The sequence below is a fragment of the Hypanus sabinus genome, chromosome 14, assembly GCF_030144855.1.
Source record: "Hypanus sabinus isolate sHypSab1 chromosome 14, sHypSab1.hap1, whole genome shotgun sequence".
NCBI classification, from domain to species: Eukaryota; Metazoa; Chordata; class Chondrichthyes; order Myliobatiformes; family Dasyatidae; genus Hypanus; species Hypanus sabinus.
The window spans coordinates 54,820,879-54,843,185 of NC_082719.1; the positions used below are offsets into that span (position 1 = coordinate 54,820,879).

Here is a 22,307-nt window from a genome sequence, read left to right on the forward strand (position 1 = left end):
ACTAGTAGATCCCATATCTCAGGACTTCCTATGATAACTTCCCTACAATTGATATCAGGCTGACTAGCCTGCAGTTCCCTGGCTTGTCCTTGCCACCATTCTTAAACAACAGAACAGTATTAGTCACGAGTAACTGAGAACCTCACTAACAGCTAACAAAGAAATGAACATCACTGCAAAGGTCACCACAATTTCCTCTCTAGCCTCCCACAAAGTCTGAGGATGTTTTCAGTCTGTCCCTGGGGATTCATCCACCTTAACACACTGAAAGGCTGGAAATAGGCTGTCTGATAATTAGGCTGTCTGATAATAGGATATCTTTCAAAATATCTGCACTTGATCTGCCATGATTTTCTCCTCACTAAGCATTGCAGAAAAAGATTTGTTGCAAATTCTACCCATATCCTGTTACTCTAGACAAAGGCAGTTCTGCTAATCTCCAAGGGGACTTACTGTCTACCTAGCCACCATTTCACTAAATATAGCCATCAGATCCCTTAAGATCTTCTTTAACCTTACCTGCCAGATCCATTTCCTTCTTAAAAGTATTCTTCATCGCTTTATAGTGTATGCTTCCTTCTTCTTCTTGACCAGAGCCTCAGTATCTCTTGCCAGCCAACAATATTTGAATTGGATAGACAGTATGTCTGATATGTGGGTGAAATAGCTTATACATGTAGAAAACGTTTTCTATCGAACTTTGCATTATCAAAATCCTGACAGAATAAACAGCATTGCATAGAAAACTCAAGTTTCAATTTGAATGAGAAGTTATTGATATTGGATGGCTGAATGTAGTTTTAAAGCTGCCTTGTAATTTGTTAGCTACCAGTGAATTGTTTAAGCTGATATTTTATTTCCTGGGGGAATATAATTGCAGTTTAAAACCATGCATATATGGAAAATTGCAGGACACTGTGAGCAAATGCAGATATCATAGGACTCCCTCCATCGTAAATATCTCAAAGCAGTCCTAGAGACTCGAAAACATTAATTTTCATTTGTCAGTGATATTAAAGGTTAATTTTATAAAGACTATTTTTCAGGAACTACTCCTGACCATATTGTTTCATATATTACCCTAAACTTAGTTTGATCTCTATGTTATAATCAGTGCTCCTTATTACATTAGGCTGTGACAAAAACTTTTAACTCATACCAAGTGTTGTTCAAAAAAAGGGTTTAATCTAGGCATAAACTTACAAAGTTCTATACATTTTCTAAAACTTGTTAAAATGCCAAAACCTAAGAATCAGAGATGACTGCAGTTCATCACAATTCACAGTTCATCAATCATTTCCCCAGCCTTATTTTTGTGTATGGCTTATAAAGTTAATGTCTAAACAGGTGAGTATAGAGCACAGGCCTCTCATGCATTTTGCAATTCCAGTTGTCTGACAAGCATTGAAATGAACTGGGAGAAAGGGAAGTTGAGCACAGTGTGATTTTCCCTTTGATACAGGTTTGAAAATGCCACAGTCATACGAATTCTGAAAGAAATATGGAAACATAGAAAACATACAGCACAATACAGGCCCTTCGGCCCACAAAGCTGTGCCGAACATGTCCCTACCTTAACACTACCTAGGCTTTACCCATAGCCCTCTATTTTTCTAAGCTCCATGTAGCCATCCAGGAATCTCTTAAAAAACCCTATCGTTTCTGCCTCCACTATCACCGCCGGAAGCCCATTCTACGCCCTCACCACTCTCTGCATAAAAGTTTACCCCTGACATCTCTGTACCTACTTCCAAGCACCTCAGAACTATGCCCTCTCGTGCTAGCCATTTCAGCCCTGGGAAAAAGCTTCTGACTATCCACATGATCAATGCCTCTCATCACCTTATACACCTCTATCAGGTCACCTCTCATCCTCTGTCGCTCCAAGGAGAAAAGGCCGAGTTCACTCAACCTATTCTCATAAGGCATGCTCCCCAATCCAGGCAACATCTTTGTAAATCTCCTCTGCACCCTTTTTATGGTTTCCACATCCTTCCTGTAGTGAGGCGACCAGAATTGAGCACAGTACTCCAGGGTCCTATATAGCTGCAACATTACCACTCGGCTCTTATAAAGGTGCAGTTTTATTTAATATTTCTTTCAATATTGTTTCCCTTACCTTTTCATTGGACACACCACTCTGAAAAGGGAAAGGGTATTTCCATAAATGTAGTTAAGATGCCCAGGATGAGATTGAAATTTACGTTTTGGAATTTTAATATCAAGCACAGAGTGCTGAAGATTCGGTCATAATTTTTCAGCATCATATATTTTCACACGCATAATAGGTTTGTGAAAGTTATTTTCTCATTTGGTGTAGTTATTTCAACTAACACATCAACACCAGCCTCACTCATCACATTTCCTAAATAGTTAGGACACAGGGTCAATACAGTCACGGATGTCCTGGCAATCTACATGTTGTTGTTCAGATGGATTATCAAACTGCTTGTACTGGCAAGCACTGTTCCCTCGAAGCTGCATGGGTCCATGGCTGCTCAGTAACTGAAATGCTTCTGCGCACATATCTTTTGTTGCCGTGCAGTTGGAACTCTCTTTTATATAATGTGCCGCGCAGTTTTCAGGCTGTGGAGAAGTTTCCTGCTCAGCAGGTCTGCTCAGCTGTAGGAAATGTTAGAGGGGAAGTTGTAGCAAAGACCTATTACTATGTTATGATCATAATAATGATCACCTACCTGACCACAGTTATCAGAAGGCCTGAAGAAAACTGAGGAAAAATAAAATTGGATAAAAACTTACAAGAATTCAAAGGAAGTGAAATATAGAAATTTAATCTTAAAGATGGAAATAATGGAGTTGAATTGCACGTTTTGTAAATTAATACATATTAAGCAAGGCAATAATGTATATTTATGAAATGTTGACAGGTCTTTTAGCACAGGAACCAGGGCATTATCCCATGACAGTATATTTATCCCAGGGGGTTCATCATCCAGTCGAACAACAGCACAAGTGACATCTCAGCAAGGCATCCAGGGAAAAGTTCGAACCCTTCAGGTGAGATGTGTTATAATGGCAGGGCAATATCTAAGATATACATTGACTGTTAGCTTCCGTTTGCATCATTAAAACCTGTTTTGTACCAAATCTTGCACATTATTCTCTTTGTGAATGCAATGGTTGTTTCAAACCAGTTTCAGTTTGGAATGGTCTGGTTCTTGGTCATAAAATCCCTCACTTTAGTGGAGTGAAGTTATCCTATAATTTGGGCATTTACTGCCAGACTGGAGACTGTTACCTGCAAGGGTCAGTACAGCATAGTGGGCCAAAGGGTATGTACTGTTCTGTTCGAATCCAACACAGGCTGATTGCTTTTACAAACAGTACATATACTGGCACATTTTCTCCAGTCACTAGTTTGTCACTGCTTACAAGGATACTGGTACGCAGAAATGGAGACAAGTGGAACAGCAAGTTAGTTACTCTCAGAAGAGCGGTGGCATGAAAGGTTTAATGCGGCTGCTGTAAAAATCTTTGTGCAGGTTCAGCATAGTTTGTGAGTGCATGGCCACATCACGGGGAGAGGTAATTTTCATTTTGTTTGCTTACATTGGCTTTGAACCAGAGCCGAAGAACAGCACACATAGTGGATAATACTGCAGACTCCAATATTTTCAGAAAAACGTGTGCTCTAAGCATTTTAACTGTGGCACAGTATTTTGTAAACTATTGCTTATTTAAATTATGCCCTCATATACTCACTCTTAATTCAGCTGTAAGATTGGACAAGGGATAACTTTCAATTTACTGCTGCAATGCTCCATAATATTTACCACACAATTCATTTAAATGGGAAGAAAATATGAAGATGTTACCCTTAACAGTGTGTATACACTCAGAGGCCACTTTATTAGGTACACCAGCTTGTTTACTCAAATATGTAGTCTGCTGATCATGTGGCAGCAATTCAGTGCATAAAAGCATGCAGAAATGGTCAAGAGGTTCAGTTGTTGTTCAAACCAAACATCAGAATGGAGAAGAAATGTGATCTAAGTGACTTTGACTGTGGAATGATTGTTGGTGTCACTCAAGATGGTTTGAGTATCTCAGAAAATGGTGATCTCTCAGGATTTTCACATACAGCGATCTCTAGAGTTCACAGAGAATGATGTGAAAAACAATAATTCCAGTGAGCAGCAGTTCTGTGGGTGAAAACACCTGTTAATGAGAGTTCAGAGGAGAATAGCTGACAGAAAGTTGATTGTAACTCAGATCACCAAGTGTTGCAACAGTGGTGTGCAGAAAAACATTTCTGAATGCACAACATGTTGAACCTTGAAGTGGATGAGCTGCAGCAGCAGATGATCACAAACATACACTGTGTGACCATTGACCAAGCAACATTGAAGTGTTGTCAGTAACTCACAATGAAATTCACAAGCAGCAAATGATTTCACATCCCATAAAGATTCTATTAACCTTGCTTGCTTTAAGATCAGACATTTCATTCTGGTCTGTTGGATGTATGACTGCTTTTCTGTTGTAAGAGTGGCTGTCACTGAGTTTTGCCTACCATGGAGTTCCTGGTAGACTGTCAAACACAATGATGTAAATACTTCAGAATGTGCAGACCTCATGATAACCATCTCAACCCAGGGAAGAATGTAAACTGATCCTTAGCAGTAGGTTCCTGTTCTAGTACTACAGGTTTTGTGTCTGCGTTAAGTATTGGTTCAAGTAAAATGTTGTTAGACATTGCTAAAAGCAAATTGCACGTCATATGTCAAAGGTGTCCAAATCTTCAAATATAGTAAGCGTAATTCCCAAGATCTAACAGTAATGAGTATGTTTGATAGGAACTGCACATCTTGCCTTCCAGATGCAAACTTACCATGCTTCCTTCCTTTTACTCTGCAAAGTGAGGGACAGCCAGAGTCTTGAGACACCATCTCGCCCCTTTGAGCTTTTATTTCTTACGTTCTCCAATTCATCCAAGAGCACAATGAAAAGCACCAAATCCCATAGTGCGGCTGCTTTACTTAGAGTGTGGTGTAATGGTATAGTAAAAGAAATGCCATATCCAATTCCCCTACTTCTGCAAAAAGCACAGTGAAATTAATTTACACAGAGAACACAGGAGGAGGTGATGGAAGCAGATATGATGGCAACATTTAAGAAGCAATGAACAAGAATTAGAGGGAGGCACAAGAGACTGCAGATACTGCAATCTGGAGCAGAAAATGAGCATCTGGATAAATTCAGCAGGTCAGGCAATGTCTGTGGAGGGAAATGGGACAGTTTCTGTTTCTGATTGAGAGCCTTCATCTGGACTGAGAGAGCGGATTGGTGAATATAAAGAGGTGAGGGGGCAGAGTGAGGCAAATCTGGCAAGTGATAGGTGAATGCTGGTGAGGTGAGGTTGGTTGGCAGATGGAGTACTGTGGAAGTGGAAATAGAGGGATACAGGGCATATGCCAGCAAATGGAATTAGTCTGATTGATATCCAGGGTAAAGTCCTCTCCACCATTGAGCACATGCAATTGCAGGAAAGCAGCATCCATCATCAGGGTCCCCCACCATCCAGGTCATGCTGTCTTCTTATTGCTGTCTTCAGGAGGTTCAGGACTCACTCCTCTAGGTTATGGAATATTTATTACCCCTCAGCCATTTGGCTTTTGAACCAGAGAGGATAACCACTCAACTTCACTTGCCCCAACATTAAAATATTCCCACAACCAATGGACTCACTTTCAAGGACTCTTCAAAGTCAGATCATTTAATTTTCATTCAAATCATACATGGATACAGCCAGAAGAGGCATCATTCCTCTGGAGCCAAGGTGTAAAAACATACATGCTCATTCAAAAGTAATGAGAGAGAAATAAAAAGAATATACTCACTCAGGAAAACACATCTTTCATCCAAAACCCTGAGCAGCAAGTCCTACAAATTGATGGTTCCCAGCAGTCCAGCCTGTAGCTCCAGCGATCCAACACTGGAGGGCAGATCACACAGGAGAGTCCACCCCCCAACCAAGCACGGACGCCACGCTACACCACCTCCAGTGTCTTTCTTCACCTAGTCTGCAGCAACTGTCAAGCCCACAGCTTGAGGCATAGTCCTCACTATAAAAGAGGTGACACTGCTGCCACGCCTCCCGTCTCACCAGGCTTGAAGCAATCAATGTCCAACAGGGTCTTGTCAACGCAAAATAAACATCCAAGACAGTCGCTCGCAGTTTCTCTGCACACCGCCTTTGCGCTGCAACTTCAGTGCCTTTAGTAGCAGGCAGCAGCATGGCCTGCATCCAGGTCAGCTCCTCCAAGCCCAATCCGGCTCCTCCTGCGGCCTGACGCTCCCGTCATGTTCTTGATATTTATTGATTATTTATTTATTATTTCTTTCTTTTTGTATTTGCACAGTTTGTTGTCTTTTGCACACTGGTCAAATGCCCACGCTCGTGTGGTCTTTCATTTATTCTGTTATGTGGTTTTGTTCTACAGTTTTATTGAATAAGCCTGCAACAAAATGAACCTGAGGGTTGTATATGGTGACATAGACAGTATGTACTTTGATAACAAATTTACATTAAGCTTTTAAACTTTGATATTGTACTCAGTGCAGAGACTATTTTGAGCTGTTCTGTTCGACGTACAATATCTTAAATTTTTAATATAAATAATACTAGAAAGGTAAGAGTTTAAAAAGGCCTTTTGAAGTCTATTATTACAACATCTAACCCAGATTACAATGTTTTTAAATGCTTAGGATCTCTATAAGCATTGTGTTTAAATCTTAATGACCTATGTCTCAGTAGGTTTTTGCTCTCAGAGCCTCTGTTGTTTAAACCTGCAGGATCTCTTTTCCCATTATTTATAATCTTCTGGGGCTCCACTCCACTCATTAAACACTATGGGCCTCAATTTTTGTTGTGCTTAAATTCCTATGGCCTCTGTTTCTGTTGCATTTAAACACACCAGTCCTCTGTTTCAACTATTTAAATTCTCAGAGCTTCTTCTCCCAGTGTTCTGGTATTTTACTTTTCATTTACTGTGCTTAAGGAAGCCCAGCATCTGCAATATTTTACCTCTGTATATCTGATGTAATATGTTCCCAGTTTTCTTAGGTCATGAACAGAAACCTCAGCAGCTTTGGGGAGGGTTAGAACCCCACAGCATGAAACTATGGAAAGCAGTTAATCAGATCCAGTAACAGTGAGAGTATTTTGGGTATCTTCAATACCTTTTGCATCAAAGGGGAAACGTCTGTTCTGTAAACCAATCCATCAGCGGAACTGTTTATCTTTTCTGCTATTAATAAGCATGCTACATAATTTATGTGCAGATGGAATTTTAATTTCAAGCTGTCTGAGATACAAGAGACCTTCTCAGTGTAGGTTGCTGTTCAATTCTCTTTCACTAGGTGTGGGTTACAGTCAAGGGTACAACAGGTGATTAGGGAGAAAAGCATCAATTGTGGAGAGGTTTATTGCCACTGAACATAAATGCCAATTCATTTCAGAGGAAAAAACATAATAGATAAAAGACTCAAAGGTATGAACCTGATTATAACAATGGATCTGAGTTTTTTGGCTTCTTGCTTGGTTATTCGACAGGAAAATTGTCGACGTTTTGGGCCGAGACCTAGCCGAAAGGAAAGCAAAATAATGAATACATGTGGTGTTTGAGTCTTGCTTTGACATGTTGTTAGTAATTATAATTTGACAGCAAAAACATTGCACACATGAAAAAAACCTTATTTTTACATATTGTGCCAAATTTTAGCACCAGCTGGAAAGAAACATTAAATTTAGTCAACCACTGCAGAGACTTACTGTGAAGAAAATGGACTCTACCAAAGGCAATTCAGAAGTTGATGGGTCTTCCAGAAGTGCATTAGAAGAATGCACCCAGCAAGAAATCCAATTACCAGGTTTGGGATTCAAGGTAGGTGTTCATTTTTCTTAAGCTCAGCAGATCATCAAATACTTTGTATAAGTCATGAATCATATTTTCAGAAATAAGGCTGCCCGTGTTTTCTCCTTGTTATTCAAGTAATTATTTTAGTGATCCTAGGTTCATTTTCACAACAACAATGGACCTGATAATATATTCACGAATATTGGTCACAAAATAGCTGAACTTGTAATAGTCTCCTTGGTGGAGGCTTCTGTATTACCTGCCCATTAATTAAATCAATGTTAATGTTTCTAAAAGCAGTAACATCCGCACAATAAAAAACACTAGCAGCTTTGAAGAGATTCTGAATTTAGGCCCTTCAAGTTTGAATGGGAACTTTCTTAATAAGAAGTAGCTAATGACTGCTGTAATAGTTAACAACTAACACAGTAAAATTAATGCATCAATTCAACATGGGTTTGGAGCCTTTTCGTGAAAATGAATGACAACAGCACACTAGGAAGAAGCAGCACATGTGGAGGCAAAAGATGTAGGTTGGCATTGTGGGTTGAAAGCCAATGTGAGGACTGAGGGAGTAGAAGAGGAATGAAGGGAGTTGGGATAATAGCTGGAACCGTATGGAGACAGTATGATGGGCAGATGTAATCAGATGGGGAAGGAGTGGAGGTAGTGGTTAGTAGGTGGTAGTGGGGAAGGGGATGATGTGGGGAGAGGGTGGGAATGGGGGGGGGGGGGGAGAACAAATGGAGAAGAAACTAGTTGGCCAGGTGAGTGTGTGTGGGAAGGAAATACCAAGGATGTGGGTTAGCTGAAATTAGGAAATTTGTTATTTTTACCATTGGGTTGTAAGCTATACAAACAAAAATATTGAGATTTCATTCTTCCAGCTTGAGTTTTATCCTCTCAATAGCAATGGAAAGGGATGATAACTGAAAGGTACATGTGAGAGTAAGTAGAAGAATTAAAATGCCATGCAACAAAAAGTGCAAAATGGTCCCTGTAGATAGAGTGTTACTGCTCGGTAAATTCGTCACCTAGTAGACGAGGTGTAGACATCTTTACCATCGGTTATACATTTACTGCATTACCTGAAGTAGTTTACCTAGGTCTTAAAAATAGTACAGAACAGGGTAAAAATAGATTTCAAGGTGTAACAAACAGACTATAAAAAAAGCAAGGATTTAGTTAGAAAGAAACTACTTTCTTGATGATCATTTTCTGGATTTAAAAAATGAGAAATAATACATAACCGTGAGTTTGACACAAAAACTGGATGTATTATCTTTAAATGTTATGCTAATTATCTTGGAAAAATTTATTACATTATATCTGGCTTAATTTCCTAAAATGAATTCTATTTCCTTTCTTTCATTCAGTGTTTTCTATCTGCATAGATGAATAATGAGGTGAATTTAATACTATACTATTTTAGATATTAAATTAATTTTTCCTAGCATTTATTTCAAACATTTTTCTTATGCTGTTTATTATTAGCAATCCGCATTGAAAATATATTTTCCCTTGTTTTCCATCTTTATCTTTCATATATTCACTTCTGTCAATAACATGTTAATCTATCCTTCCATTTAATTTTCCCTTCTCCAGTCTCCTGATCTGTCCAAAAGGTTAAGCCCAAGGTTAGGAGAGAAAGGCAGTGAAGCTGAAGAACATGTTACAATGTTCAGTATGACTAGGAAATGGTTACCCTATTTGTTTGTATCTTCTAAGCTGAAAAATAAATGTTAAAATAAACAGTATAAAATTTATATAATTTTGTTCTGTCTGTAAATTCTGTTGTGTACTGTTGTGGTCAGATACAATACAGTATAGATTATATTTCTAGATAGCACTGCGCACAAATATTTAAGTGTAAAAATGAGTGCTGGAAATGCTTGTGAAGGGAGAAATAACAAGTATTTTAGGTCTAAAACTTAATTAGATGCATTCTGATGATTACTGTATTTGTTTCCAGTTTCCCTGCATCAGAGGTAATTTAGTTTTAATTCTAACTTAAAGTTAAATAAATCTCTATAACAGTAGCAATAATAATTTGCACTTTTGATAAATTTACAAATCTCATTATTTAAAACCAGAGGTACCTTCTATTTTATAGGTTCCAACACCTCGATCGTCAAGGCCCACCAGCACTCTACCTTCTGCGAGCTCTGGCGGAACCATTGAATCAATTAACCTTGATGCAGTCCCACAGTCACTGAGCCGCCTCGACAACTCTGCAGCCAGGCACAAACTTTCTGTCAAGCCACGGAATCAAAGAGTCTCAAAGAAACGTGGGAGACTGGCACGGGTAACTGTGTGTTTTGTGAAAGAGATATACATTAATGTTTTTGAAAATCAGCATTGTTTACAGTAAACAAATAAATTGTAAGTATTGTTATTATACCAGAGGAAAGTCATCAATTTAATTAGATGATAATTTGCTTATCATACAATTAAAATGTAGTTTAAAATGATTTTTAAAAACTTGTTGAAATAACTAAACAAATAATCATTCAACTGTTGAATTATTTTATATTATTAAATGACAATGGAAATCTTAAAAACATGTTGAAGCATAGCAAATACACATTTATCCGAAGCCATTCATCTTAGCATGCCTATGCTAGCATTGTTTTACTGTAATTTCTTATGTTGATAGAAGGAGCATCTATTGCTGATTAGTAGTTTTCCTCATCTTAGAGGGTGATGAAGTGTCATGTACATAAAACCATGTCATTAGCTACATTGAGACCAGATGAGATAAGAATGAAAAATGCCATAAAGGACATTAGTTTTGCACAATCTACCAACCACATTACAGTCACCATGAAGGATACTATCATTTTCATTTCTGATTTATTATACTAACTAAATTTTAAAATTCCCTGGTTATCATGGCAGTATTCAAATACATACCTCTGGATTATCACTTTAGGTGAATTAATATTAATACAGGCTTTTAAGACTATGCCACAATCCCCTGTATTCCAAAATAATCTAAAAGAGATCCAACTTCCTTTCTCACACCATAACCATATCTTCCTTTGATTCAAATAATTACCATTTTTCCCTTAAACAAATAATCAAAACCAATCCAATTGACAATGCACCCATAACCTCATTGTAACTTTACCTATGAAATTATCCTTCTGTTTTGTAGTTCTATGTTCATAAATAAAGTTGCATTCTGCCAGTGAACCACAAGACTGTACTCCTTTTCTTTAATAAATGTCCTGTAATAGTTCACCTAAAACAGCATTACCCAAGACCCAAGCAAATTTTCTAGAAACTTACCGTTACCTCTTAATATCTTTGTACCATGTTTATATTTATAAAACCAAAAATTTTAAAAAGCAAGTATTTTTTTAATCTACTGTCACAGCAATTTCACAAATTATACATTCGTATCTTTGGGTTGCTATTTTGATCTTTATTCTTCATCACCTTTACACTCTTGAGTTATTCCAAGCAAAGAAGTTTACTCAACATTTTCCAAAATGACCTGTATTTATAAGCTGTTTGCCAATTCTACAGGCATCAGGTTATGTATTTGCCTGGAGTAAGTAGAATAATAGAATATTGTAGAAAACTTAGAATTATTGGTATTATTATTTATAGTCTAGTTACAATGGTTACAAGACTATTCATAAATTCACATTTTAAGGGTACTATCCCCCTTTTGTAACAAGCATATTATGCCCTTGATATTAAGCTAGAGTGAACTGATTTATCAAAGGTCTACATCTAGATTTTATTTATGAATTAATATATCACTAGTTTATGACTTACTAGCAAAATTGAAATGTCCTGGAAAAGTGGAGAGGATTAAGTTTCAAGATTAATGAAATTGTGTCTATTATATTGAAGATTTAAAAAATATATTAAAAACTTTGCATCATGTAGGATATGCAGAATGTGATTGTTCATGAAGTCGAATGTGAGCTAGAAGAAAAGGTACAAATTCATGTGGAGAATGGACAACAACATTTTAAAACAGTGGAAGGGGGAAAAAAAGAAGAAAAAAGGCATCAAAACGATGAGGAACAAAGATGTAGAGAGGATGCAAAGAAGTATAAATGGCAGGAAGAAGATCAAACACAATATGAATTTGCAGAACAAAAGAGACTGGAAGAAGGACAACAGCAGGAAGGACAAAAAATACGAGAGGAAGAATGGAGATGCAGAGAAGTGGAGAAGCAAAAATTATGTGAGGAAGAGCAAAGACAAAGAGAAACTGAGGAGCAAAAATTGCGTGAAGAAGAGCAGAGGCAAAGAGAAATAGAAGAGCAAAAATTATGTGAAGAAGAACAGAGACAAAGAGAAGTAGAAGAACGAAAATTGCGTGAAGAAGAACAGAGACGAAGAGAAATAGAGGAACAAAAATTATGTGAGGAAGAACAGAGACAAAGAGAAATAGAGGAACAAAAATTACTTGAAGAGCAGAGGCAAAGAGAAATAGAGGAGCAAAAATTACGTGAAGAACAGAGACAAAGAGAAATAGAGGAGCAAAAATTACGTGAGGAAGAGCAGCGAAGAGAAATAGAAGAACAAAAATTGCATGAAGAACAGAGACAAAAAGAAATAGAAGAACAAAAATTGCATGAAGAAGAACAGAGACAAAGAGAAATAGAGGATCAAAAGTTACGTGAGGAAGAACAGAGACGAAGAGAAATAGAGGAGCAAGAATTGCGTGAAGAACAGAAACAAAGGGAAATAGAGCAAAAACTACACAAAGAAGAGCAGAAGCAGAGAGAAATGGAGGAGCAAAAACTTCGTGAAGAAGAGGAGAAGCAAAGAGAAACTGAAGAGCAAAAATTACAAGATGAAGAAAAGAGACAAAAATTAGAGGGGGGGAAATTAAGCAAGGAAGAGCAACAGTGTCATGAACTAAAAAGGGAAAATGTTTGTCATTTTGAGGAGGGAGTAGGTGAAGAAGTGAAACAAAATAGGGAACTAGAAAAGCAACATCATGAGAAAGTGAATTTGAAAACAGAAAAAGAAGAAAAATGTTTGGAGACAAAAGAGATGTTTCAAAGCGAAGAGAAAGGAAAATTGCATTTTAGTGCTGCTGGAAACAAACAATCTAATGAAGAAGCACAACGAAAAGATTTGGAAAAACAATGTCAACATAAGGTTAAACGGCAGTCAAATTTGCAGAATACACAAAGCGAAGATGAAGAGAGGCAAAATGATGACAAAGTGATAAGTAAAGAAGAGCAACAATCCCTTCAGGCACTGGAAGAGCAGCAACGTAGAGAAGAACTTAGATGGAAGGAGCTGGATGAAAGACAAACTACATCACAGCCATTTTCATTTCAAGTTGCTTCCGGAGAGAAGCAAATCATCTTTCCAAAAGTTAATCTGACTCCTGTGACACATCCAAGAAAAACTACACCTTCATTAGAAACTGCTGTTTTACATTCTTCTCCAAAGTCAAGTAAAGGTCTCACCTCTTCAAGTTACGTTCCTCACACAGCCATTCTAGTCACTGGAGCTCAGCTTTGTGGTACTGCTGTTGATCTGAAACAGATTAAAGATACCGCCTGTAAGTCATTGCTTGGTTTTTCAGAAGAGAAGAAAACTGTTGATTTGCCATTTATTGACAAAGGAAGTAAGTCAGCTCCTGATATGAGGAGCAGAATAGGAAAGTTGAAATTCAATGCAGGACAATCACTTGATGAGTCGAGAGCTTTAAATGAGTGGGCTACCATTAGGGCTAAAATTCTTAAAAGTTCAAATGAAAGACTGCAAGAAAAGGAAAGGAGAGTCCATGGCAGACTTAGTGATGATTGGACTACATGCAAAGTACCAAGTGCCCATGGCAGTTTGAGAAAAACATTATCTGCTAACGCAAAATTTTCAATAACACCCGCATGGCAGAAATGGGCAGATGGCAATAAGGTTAATGATAGTGTTAAAGGAAATATATTTCACGAAAAGGAGAAGCAAAATACTCCTGGTGAAAATGTGCCTGTGGCTAACTCCATAATGGATTCTTCTGAACCCAGCAGGTCTTTGACATCCAGAGATATTGACCAGGATGTAACCATAGACTTAAAAGATGGTTCACAGTCAGAAAATCACAGTATTAGGATAACAGATGCTGCTGAGGGCTGCAAGTTTGCCAAAGATCTTCCATCATTTTTAGTTCCAAGTCTTCCTGCAACACCAAGGGAAGAACGTTCACCGCCACAAGCTCAGCTTCCCAATGGTAACCGAACAGCAGCAAATGTGATCTCCCAAACTGAGGGGATGATGGATACATCACCATTTGGGATAAAATTACGGAGGACCCACTATTCCCTTCGGTTCCACTATGAGCAGCAAGGGGAACAGAAAAGAAAGAAGAGATTCAGTGCTGGAGATAGTATGGGCAGCATTCCAGCCTTCCTAGCTGCAAAAGGCAAAGAAAGTGAATCATGCACTGTTTCTGGTAAGCAAAGCTCTTGTACCACGAATAATAAGAATAGTAACATTTTGAAAGACAGCTTAAGTAGTATTTCAGACATTTCACAGACCGGGATTACACACCTAAGTAGTGCTGATGTGGCAAAACATATTAAAATTAAACTTGCCGCACTTTCGAATGAGAAACTTTCATCAAGGCCACAAACATCTCAAAAGCCAGCTTTAACACCTACGCCTACACAGTTCACTGCACCTCCATCCCCTCACAGTACCTTAAACAAGACAGACTTTATTGACATTGCCGATCACAAAAACACAAAGTCTTCACTTGATTCAGATATGACAGAAGAAGATGAGAAGAATGGTACCTCAGTGCAAACATGCAGATTAAAGAATGAAGAAGAAACAAAAGATAAAAAATCTCTTTTCCCATCCATCAACCTTCCATGGAGGGCAGACAAAAAAACAGACTCCATTCAGAAAGGTAGGCAAAGTGTGAACTTGTTGCAAACATTTTGATTCCATTCTGCTCTATTAACAGTGGTAAGATATTCCCCTTATTTAAGAGGCTCTGCTTTTCAATTCCTCAACATTGAATGATTAAGGAAATTTAAAGTTTGCATTTACAAAACATCTTTTATGTCCCTTAGTCCCCAACTGCCTGAAAGCACCATACAACCAAGTAAGTCCTATGCTATCAAACTTAGTCATTATAAGAAACATGGCTATCAGATTGTGCACACCAGGTAGTTTGATTTTAGGTACTATCTGATTTAATTGAAATAGTACTACATGATCTTTCACATTTTCTTGAGAGAGCATATTAGACCTAAATTTAAGGTGATCTCCAAAAAGTGCTATTGCCAACAGGGCAGCATTCTGTCCATAATGGACTGAAATTACCTTTATTTTGTCCCACGATGAGGAATCTAGTGAATTACTTTTGTATTATTTCTATGCACCCACATCTTGGGACTTACTTATGAATTTAACTCTATAGGAATTTAAATGGCAGGTTTGGTAATAAATGGCAGGTTAAATGGCAGGTTTGGTTGATTGGCCAATTAGTTAATTAACAACAGGCAATAAAAAGAAGGTAAGGCCAACTGGAGCCACCTTTGTGAGAATGGGCCAAGCTGAGGCTTTGGCTCAGGTGTTAGGAGTGAGAGTGGATCTTTAAAAATTGTGGTGAAGAAGCACAGGATAGGACAGGTCCAATAATCTAGAAAAGAGCTGATTTTGGGAAAATTAAGAAAGATCGAGCAGAAGGTGATTTTGGGTTAGTCTATGTGAAGGGAAAAGAATAAGTAACAAGTGGAGAACTTTAAAGGGTGTGATTGATGTCAAGTGTCCAGGAGCAATATTTTTCTGTTAGGTTGAAGGGAAGCCTTGGCTGACGCAGAATATTGGGGCTCTGGTCAAGAAAAAGTTAATCACTGGTAAAGCTCCTGAAGACTAGAAGGTGGTTACTGTTATTCCATTGTTTAAGAAGAGTAGGAAGGACAATTATTGGAACTATAAGTCAGTAAGGCTGATATCAGTAGTGGATATGTTATTGTAGGGAATTCTGACTGACAGGATCTACTAGTGTAAACCCCTGGGTCACCTCAGGCTCGCTCAGCTCGTTCTCGTCTTGGGGGAGCAGCCTTCGGCCCCGCCAAACTGGGTAATCAGCTGGTGTGGATGCTGTGTGATGTCCCCGCCTCGCCCCAAAACAGACAGTACACCATAAGCGATTAAATGAGTACAATTTATAAAGGTTACTATAACTAAGTGATTAATAACGATACAGTATATATGAAGAGAAAAAATAAAGAAAAGACACCAAACTTACCAAGGTCCAAACCACTTTGTGCACAACCGTTGGAGCTCAATTACTGAAGTCTTCTGGCCACCATTCGATCCCCTCCGAACTCCTCGACTCGCAGCTCAGGACCATCTGAGTGGTCAACCAAGCACATCTATCTTCATCCCCCCCTCCTCAGAGTACCTACTGGCCTCGGACCCCCGCTTGGGGTCCGTTCCTCGCCCAGCTTACAGCATTGCGTCCTCTCTCTCAACCCCCTCGCGCCAATCTGCCCAAAAGCCCGTCAACAAAAGCTTACAGACTCAGAAGAAAGAACATTTATCCCCAATTGGTTTACAAAGGAATACAATTCTCCCAGCACTCTCTCGCAACAAAGAAGCATTCCTGCTAGTTAACAAAACAAAGAAGCCCTTTTAATTACATACACAGTAACAAAGAAAAAAGAAGAAACCCCCTTTACACTAGTATTTGTATATATGTTCTGATTAGGTGGAGTCAACATACCTTTGTGCATGGGAAGTTATGTTTGATGAATTTTTTATTAAGAGGTAAATAAAAGGTAGGCACAAGTAGGGTAGTGGACATTATCTATTTGGGCTTTAACAAGACCTTCAACAAGGTCCTGCATGGTAGTCTGGTATGGATGGGTAGATGCCATAGAATCTAGGGAGGGTTCATCTGGAGGATTCAAAATTGCCTTGGAGGCAGGAAGCAGAAAATGATAGATGAAGTTCATTTCTCAGAATGGAGGCCTGTGATGAGCGGTGTGTTACAAAGACCCCCTGCATTTGGGCCATGTGCTATTCTTGCATCAAGCAGGAGATGCACACCACCAAGTTTAGGAACAGTTATTAAACTACAACCATCAGGCTCCCGAACTGCTCTGGATTACTTCAATCACAGTGATTTTATGACCTACAGACTCACTTTCAGGAACTCTTTGCAATTCATGTTCGGAGTTTTTTTTTCACACCTTGTTTTCTTTTGTATATTAGATGTCAGTCCTCCTCTGTTTCATACAAGTTTTCCTCTGTAGGTCACATTTGCACGGGAAGGGCAAAAGACAGAAACAGAAAAATTGCCCTGAGAATGAGTTTATACCCATATTATCCTACTAAATATAATAATTAATATTTAGCTAATTTATTTGGATATTTATTCCACATGAATTTAAATTCTTGATTTTTCTTATACTGTTTTTCCCCCAAAATGGTTTAAATGTCATGATTTCATCTGGGTTTTTATGGGATAAAAATTTAGCATTCTAAACATCCTTGACATTTACCATACTTCTCAGATCATTCAAATATTAAGCATATAATGAAAGTTATTCCCCTTCGCAACATGCACAAAATGCTGGCAGAACTCAGCAGGGCAGGCAACATCTTTGGATATGAATAATCAGTTGATGTTTTGAGCTGTGACCCTTCATCAGTAACATTGACTGTTTATTAATTTCCAGAGATGCCGCCTGACCCACTGAGTTCCACCAACATTTTGTGTGTTGCTCTGGATTAACGATGTCTGTAGGATCTTGTGTGTGTACTTCTATTAGTTATTTCCTTTAGAATAGTTTGTGTCAAATTGTCAATTCATTCAAAATGATTTTAAACTTTTTCCTCTATAATTTTCATATCTTATTGTAAATAATTTGTTATTAACATGAAATATCTGAAAATAAGTGCATCTGTTTAGCTATTTTGCTTTTGCTTGAAAAAAATAATCATTTTCTATTGTGTTTGCAGAAAAACCAATTCTTCAAAGCAGACATTCCCTAGACAGTTCAAGGCTTGTGGACAAGGTGGAATCTGCCCAACCTCTATGGATTACATTGGCAATGCAGAAGCAGAAAGGATTCCGTGAACAGCAAGCAAGCCGAGAGGAGAGAAGGCAGGCCAGGGAAGCCAAAATAGCTGAAAAACTGATTAAAGGAAACGTAAGCACTTCCAGTTATTCCAAGATTTAAAAGTCATAGAGTCACAGCACATAAACAGGCTCTTCGATCCATCTAGTCTGTGCCAAACTGTTAATCTGCCTTTTCCCATCAATAGGCACCTGGTCCATAGCTCTCCAAACCCTTCCCATCCATGTTCTTATCCAACATCTTGATCCAAATCTACCATTTCTGCTGGTAGCTCACACTACTCCGAATTAAATCTGACTACTGGATTGAGTTAAAGACCCTGCATATCAAGTCTGGTGGCAGCTAATGATACCATTGTGTAAAGGTTATTACTGCTGGTAGAATAAACAAAGATGATAAAAATTTACTCTTTTTCTAAATATAGTCATCATTATGAATGCAGTAAAATTAACAATAGCTATGTTTACTGCATTCATCATTAGATATATAGCTAATGTTTGAGTTTTTCAGTTTGCTTGGAGTTGCAATGATTCCCACATTAAGAGAAATCAAGCTAATTAAGTAGATATACTGGCAACACACACAAAATGCTGGTGGAACGCAGCAGGCCAGGCAGTATCTATAGGGAGAAGCACTGTCGACGTTTCGGGCTGAGACCCTTCGTCAGGACTAACTGAAAGGAAAGATAGTAAGAGATTTGAAAGTAGGAGGGGGAGGGGGAGAGGGAAAATGCAAAATGATAGGAGAAGACCGGAGGGGGTGGGGTGAAGCTGAGAGCTGGAAAGGTGATTGGCAAAAGGGATACAGAGCTGGAGAAGGGAAAGGATCATGGGACGGGAGGCCTAGGGAGAAAGAAAGGGGGAGGGGAGCACCAGAGAGAGATGGAGAACAGGCAGAGTGATGGGCAGAGAGGGAGAAAAAAAAGAGGAGAGGGGAAAAAACTAAATATATCAGGGATGGGGTAAGAAGGGGAGGAGGGGCATTAATGGAAGTTAGAGAAGTCAATGTTCATGCCATCTGGTTGGAGGATACCCAGCCGGTATATAAGGTGTTGTTCCTCCAACCTGAGTGTGGCTTCATCTTCATTGTGTTTGCTAAGTAGATGTACTAATGGCTTACTCCTCCAAAAAATTAAATTAATTAAAATAGTATCAGAAATGTGGTTTAAATTTTATAATGTTCAGCATAGATTTTTCAGTATCAATTTTTGTAACTGCCTCTAATGGTAGAAACAGTAGCCTTTCTATCCTCTTCCTGTTAACCTTCCCATTCAATCCACCACCACCTAAATCCAGATCTAGTAATGTATCGTGACATAGTTAAGAAATAACCTTTAATATGTAACCTCAATGACAGAGTGATCAGAGAACATAAAACTAAATTTGGAATGATTTAGAAACCATATTTTTAAATCCTGAATGTAAGAGCCTATGCCAATATGAAGTGGTTAGCAAAGGTAGTTAAGTAATTAGGATTTAATTGTATTGTAGAAGATTGTGGCAGATGGAAAAAATTCAGTTTGGTATTAAAAATTGGGAAATAGAAAGCTAGGGGAAAAGGGGCCCAACCATGGAAAAGTTAGATATACCAGTAAAAAGAATATTTTAAAAAAGCCTTAAGATTGAAAGATTCTAGCATTCACCTAAAATTAGTGGAAAACAAATTATCATACTGTATATCAAAGTTTTCTTAAAGATCCAAAAAAAAATTAACAGAAGTTTGGGATAGATAGCTAAAATTATGAAGCCAAATAAGGAAGTGATAGAAAGATTAAACAAATACCGTGGGGAAATTTTCATCTTTTATCATAACACCAAATGCATTAAAGTAATACTTAAATTTTCAGAAGCCAGTTGACAAGGTGTGACATCAAAAGGTTGCTGTGGAACGTATAAGATCATGGAGCAGGAAGTAACACCTTGACACAGATAGATTGGGGGACTAACAAAAAAAAGCATAGGCATAAATGGACTTTTTCTGCTTGGCAAGATGAGTATTGTATTACTGGGCCTGGTGCTAGGGCCTCAGCCTTTTACAACTGAATGATTGCTATATTTACCAATGAAGTAAAGATAGATAGGGAATTCATTTGGGACATAAGTAGGCTACCAAAGAATATAGATTAGATAAGTAGCCAAACTTCTGGCAGATGGAGTATGATTGGGAAAGACATGATGTTGCCCAGTTTTGGCAGGAAAAATTTTAAAATTCATAGTGCTGAATGATGAACAAGAGAAAATCTGCAGGTGCTGTAAATCCCAGTAGCGCACACAAAATGCTGGAGGAACTCAGCAGACCGGGTCTGATGCTGTCTGGCGTGCTAAGTTCCTCCAGCATTTTTTGTGTGTTGCAGAATGATGAGGATGGCAGAGATCCTTGGGATTTGAATGTCTTCGTCCATAATTCACAAAGGGCTGGTGACAGGGATAGTAAATAATTAACAAAGCTAGCAATGTTATCATTTACTGCTAACTGTATTGAATATAAAAGTAGGGAGGACGTGCTCAAGCTCTATGGAATATTCATATAGCTGGAGTACTGTGCAAATGTCTGTGGTGAACTACATATACCTGTCTGTTCATGCCCCCCCCCCCCCGCTGACTGCTCCTGTGGCTCCTCCCACAGACCCCTGTATAAAGGTGATTGGAGGCACTGCTCCTCCCTCAGTCTCCAGGATGTTGTGTGGTGGTCTCTTGCTGCTGACTGCTCTCTTCCAGCTAATAAAAGCCTATCTCTCGCCTCACGTCTCCAAGAGTTATTGATGGTGCATCAATGACTGACTCCACATTTGAAATTTACCAGACTATTACCTGCTGAGGTTTCAAAGAGTCGGGGTTAACTTGAATGGAACATAAGATTGAGGCTTCTGGACAGGATATACCTTAAGAGACTGTTTATTCTTATGTAAAAAGCTGGAATGAAGCATCATTATTCTAAAGAAGGTGACCACTTATTTTTAATATCATACAGTATTATAAAATCTCCAGGTTCCTATTGAATTTAAAGGGAGCACAGGAAACGGAACCCAGTGAGTCAGACTCCAATCCATTGGTCTGGCAGCATCTATGGATGGGAATAAACAGTTGACATTTCAAGCTGAGACCGTTCAGCAGGACTGCCTAAAATGTTGACTGTTCATAAATGCTGCCAGGTTTGCTGAGTTCCTCCAGAATTTTGTGTGGATTGCTCAAGATTTCCAGCATCTGTAGAATCTCTTGTGTTCAAATCACTGAAATATGTGAACTATAGGATAGTAAATTATCGGATTCAATAGAATAGACAATAGGTGCAGGAGTAGGCTATTCGGCCCTTCGAGCCTGCACCGCCATTCAATCTAATCATGGCTGATCATCCACAATCAGTACCCTGTTCTTGCCTTTTCCCCATATCTCTTGACTCTGCTATCTTTAAGAGCTCTATCTAACTCTTTCTTGAAAGCATCCAGAGAATTGGCCTCCACTGCCTTCTGAGGCAGAGCATTCCATAGATCCACAACTCTCTGGGTGTAACAGTTTTTCCTCAACTCCATTCTAAATGGCCTAATCTTTATTGTTAAACTGTGGCCTCTGGTTCTGGACTCCCCCAACATTGGGAACATGTTTCCTGCCTCTAGCATGTCCAATCCCTTAATAATCTTATATGTTTCAATCAGATCCCCTCCCATCCTAAATTCCAGCCCAGTCGCTCCAATCTTTTAACATATGACAGTCCAGCCATCTCGGATTCTTACTGTAGTAGTGTTAGATAATATTTCAAAACAATGGTAGAATAGGTTGATAGATGGCAACTGATATTTGAGGCTGAGATGAATCGGTGATTCCTAATGGGTGTGGTTATGTGTCCTAATGGAGCTTTAGGGGAAATAGAAGTCATCAGGGGGTGTTCAAGGTTCTTGGGGAGGGGTAAGCAGCACCCCAACTTGAGGCACGAGACCTTGTCAACTCACTGCCGTCGTCAACATCCAACAGGCGTTCCAGATTAATTTTTTATTTTAATTTAGCCCCATTAATGATGGATAAATATGTATGGCATGATCTCTGAGTCTGAAAGTGGTGAAGCCTTGAATTCTAATCCTGCTAAGAAATAGAAGCTACAGTAAGTGCGTCAGTACAATGTTACGTACCTGGAGTGTGGTTTTATTCCGTTTCCATCACATCAGTAACATCCCTTGTGTCTTAGTCATAATGCTGTACTGTCTAATGAAGCCATGAAACCATCAAGATTGCAGGAACATGTCCATATAAGACACCCTGAAAAGGCTACTTATGGTATGACTCAGTTCCAGGAGATAAAAGAAGCATTTGAAAAGCATTGCACACTTGAGTTATTTGCTAAGAAAGCTAAAAATTAC

At 38.6% G+C, this 22,307-nt stretch overlaps 1 protein-coding gene and 1 long non-coding RNA gene across 5 annotated transcripts in view; one reads left to right on the plus strand and one right to left on the minus strand.

The window, feature by feature from the left end:
* The first annotated feature begins 2,894 nt into the window (after positions 1 to 2,894).
* Positions 2,895 to 22,307, plus strand: part of cracd (capping protein inhibiting regulator of actin dynamics) — a 29,725-nt gene continuing 10,312 nt past the window's right edge. The window contains exons 1-6 of one of the 4 annotated variants that reach the window (XM_059989246.1): positions 2,895 to 3,018; positions 7,746 to 7,907; positions 9,994 to 10,185; positions 11,781 to 14,310; positions 14,623 to 14,769; positions 17,838 to 18,028. In XM_059989246.1, the coding sequence (XP_059845229.1) occupies positions 7,806 to 7,907; positions 9,994 to 10,185; positions 11,781 to 14,310; positions 14,623 to 14,769; positions 17,838 to 18,028 (3,162 nt within the window). In that variant the 5' untranslated portion in view covers positions 2,895 to 3,018; positions 7,746 to 7,805. Of the gene's footprint in view, positions 3,019 to 3,257; positions 3,294 to 7,745; positions 7,908 to 9,993; positions 10,263 to 11,780; positions 14,770 to 17,837; positions 18,029 to 22,307 lie in introns of those variants that run through there. The other 3 variants (XM_059989247.1, XM_059989244.1, XM_059989245.1) reach the window with 3 other exon arrangements.
* LOC132404775 (uncharacterized) lies at positions 5,539 to 13,459 on the minus strand. The gene is made up of 3 exons (XR_009515673.1): positions 13,328 to 13,459; positions 9,980 to 10,189; positions 5,539 to 7,604 (listed from the first exon to the last, which is right to left on the minus strand). It is a non-coding gene; the product is annotated as an uncharacterized LOC132404775 (long non-coding RNA).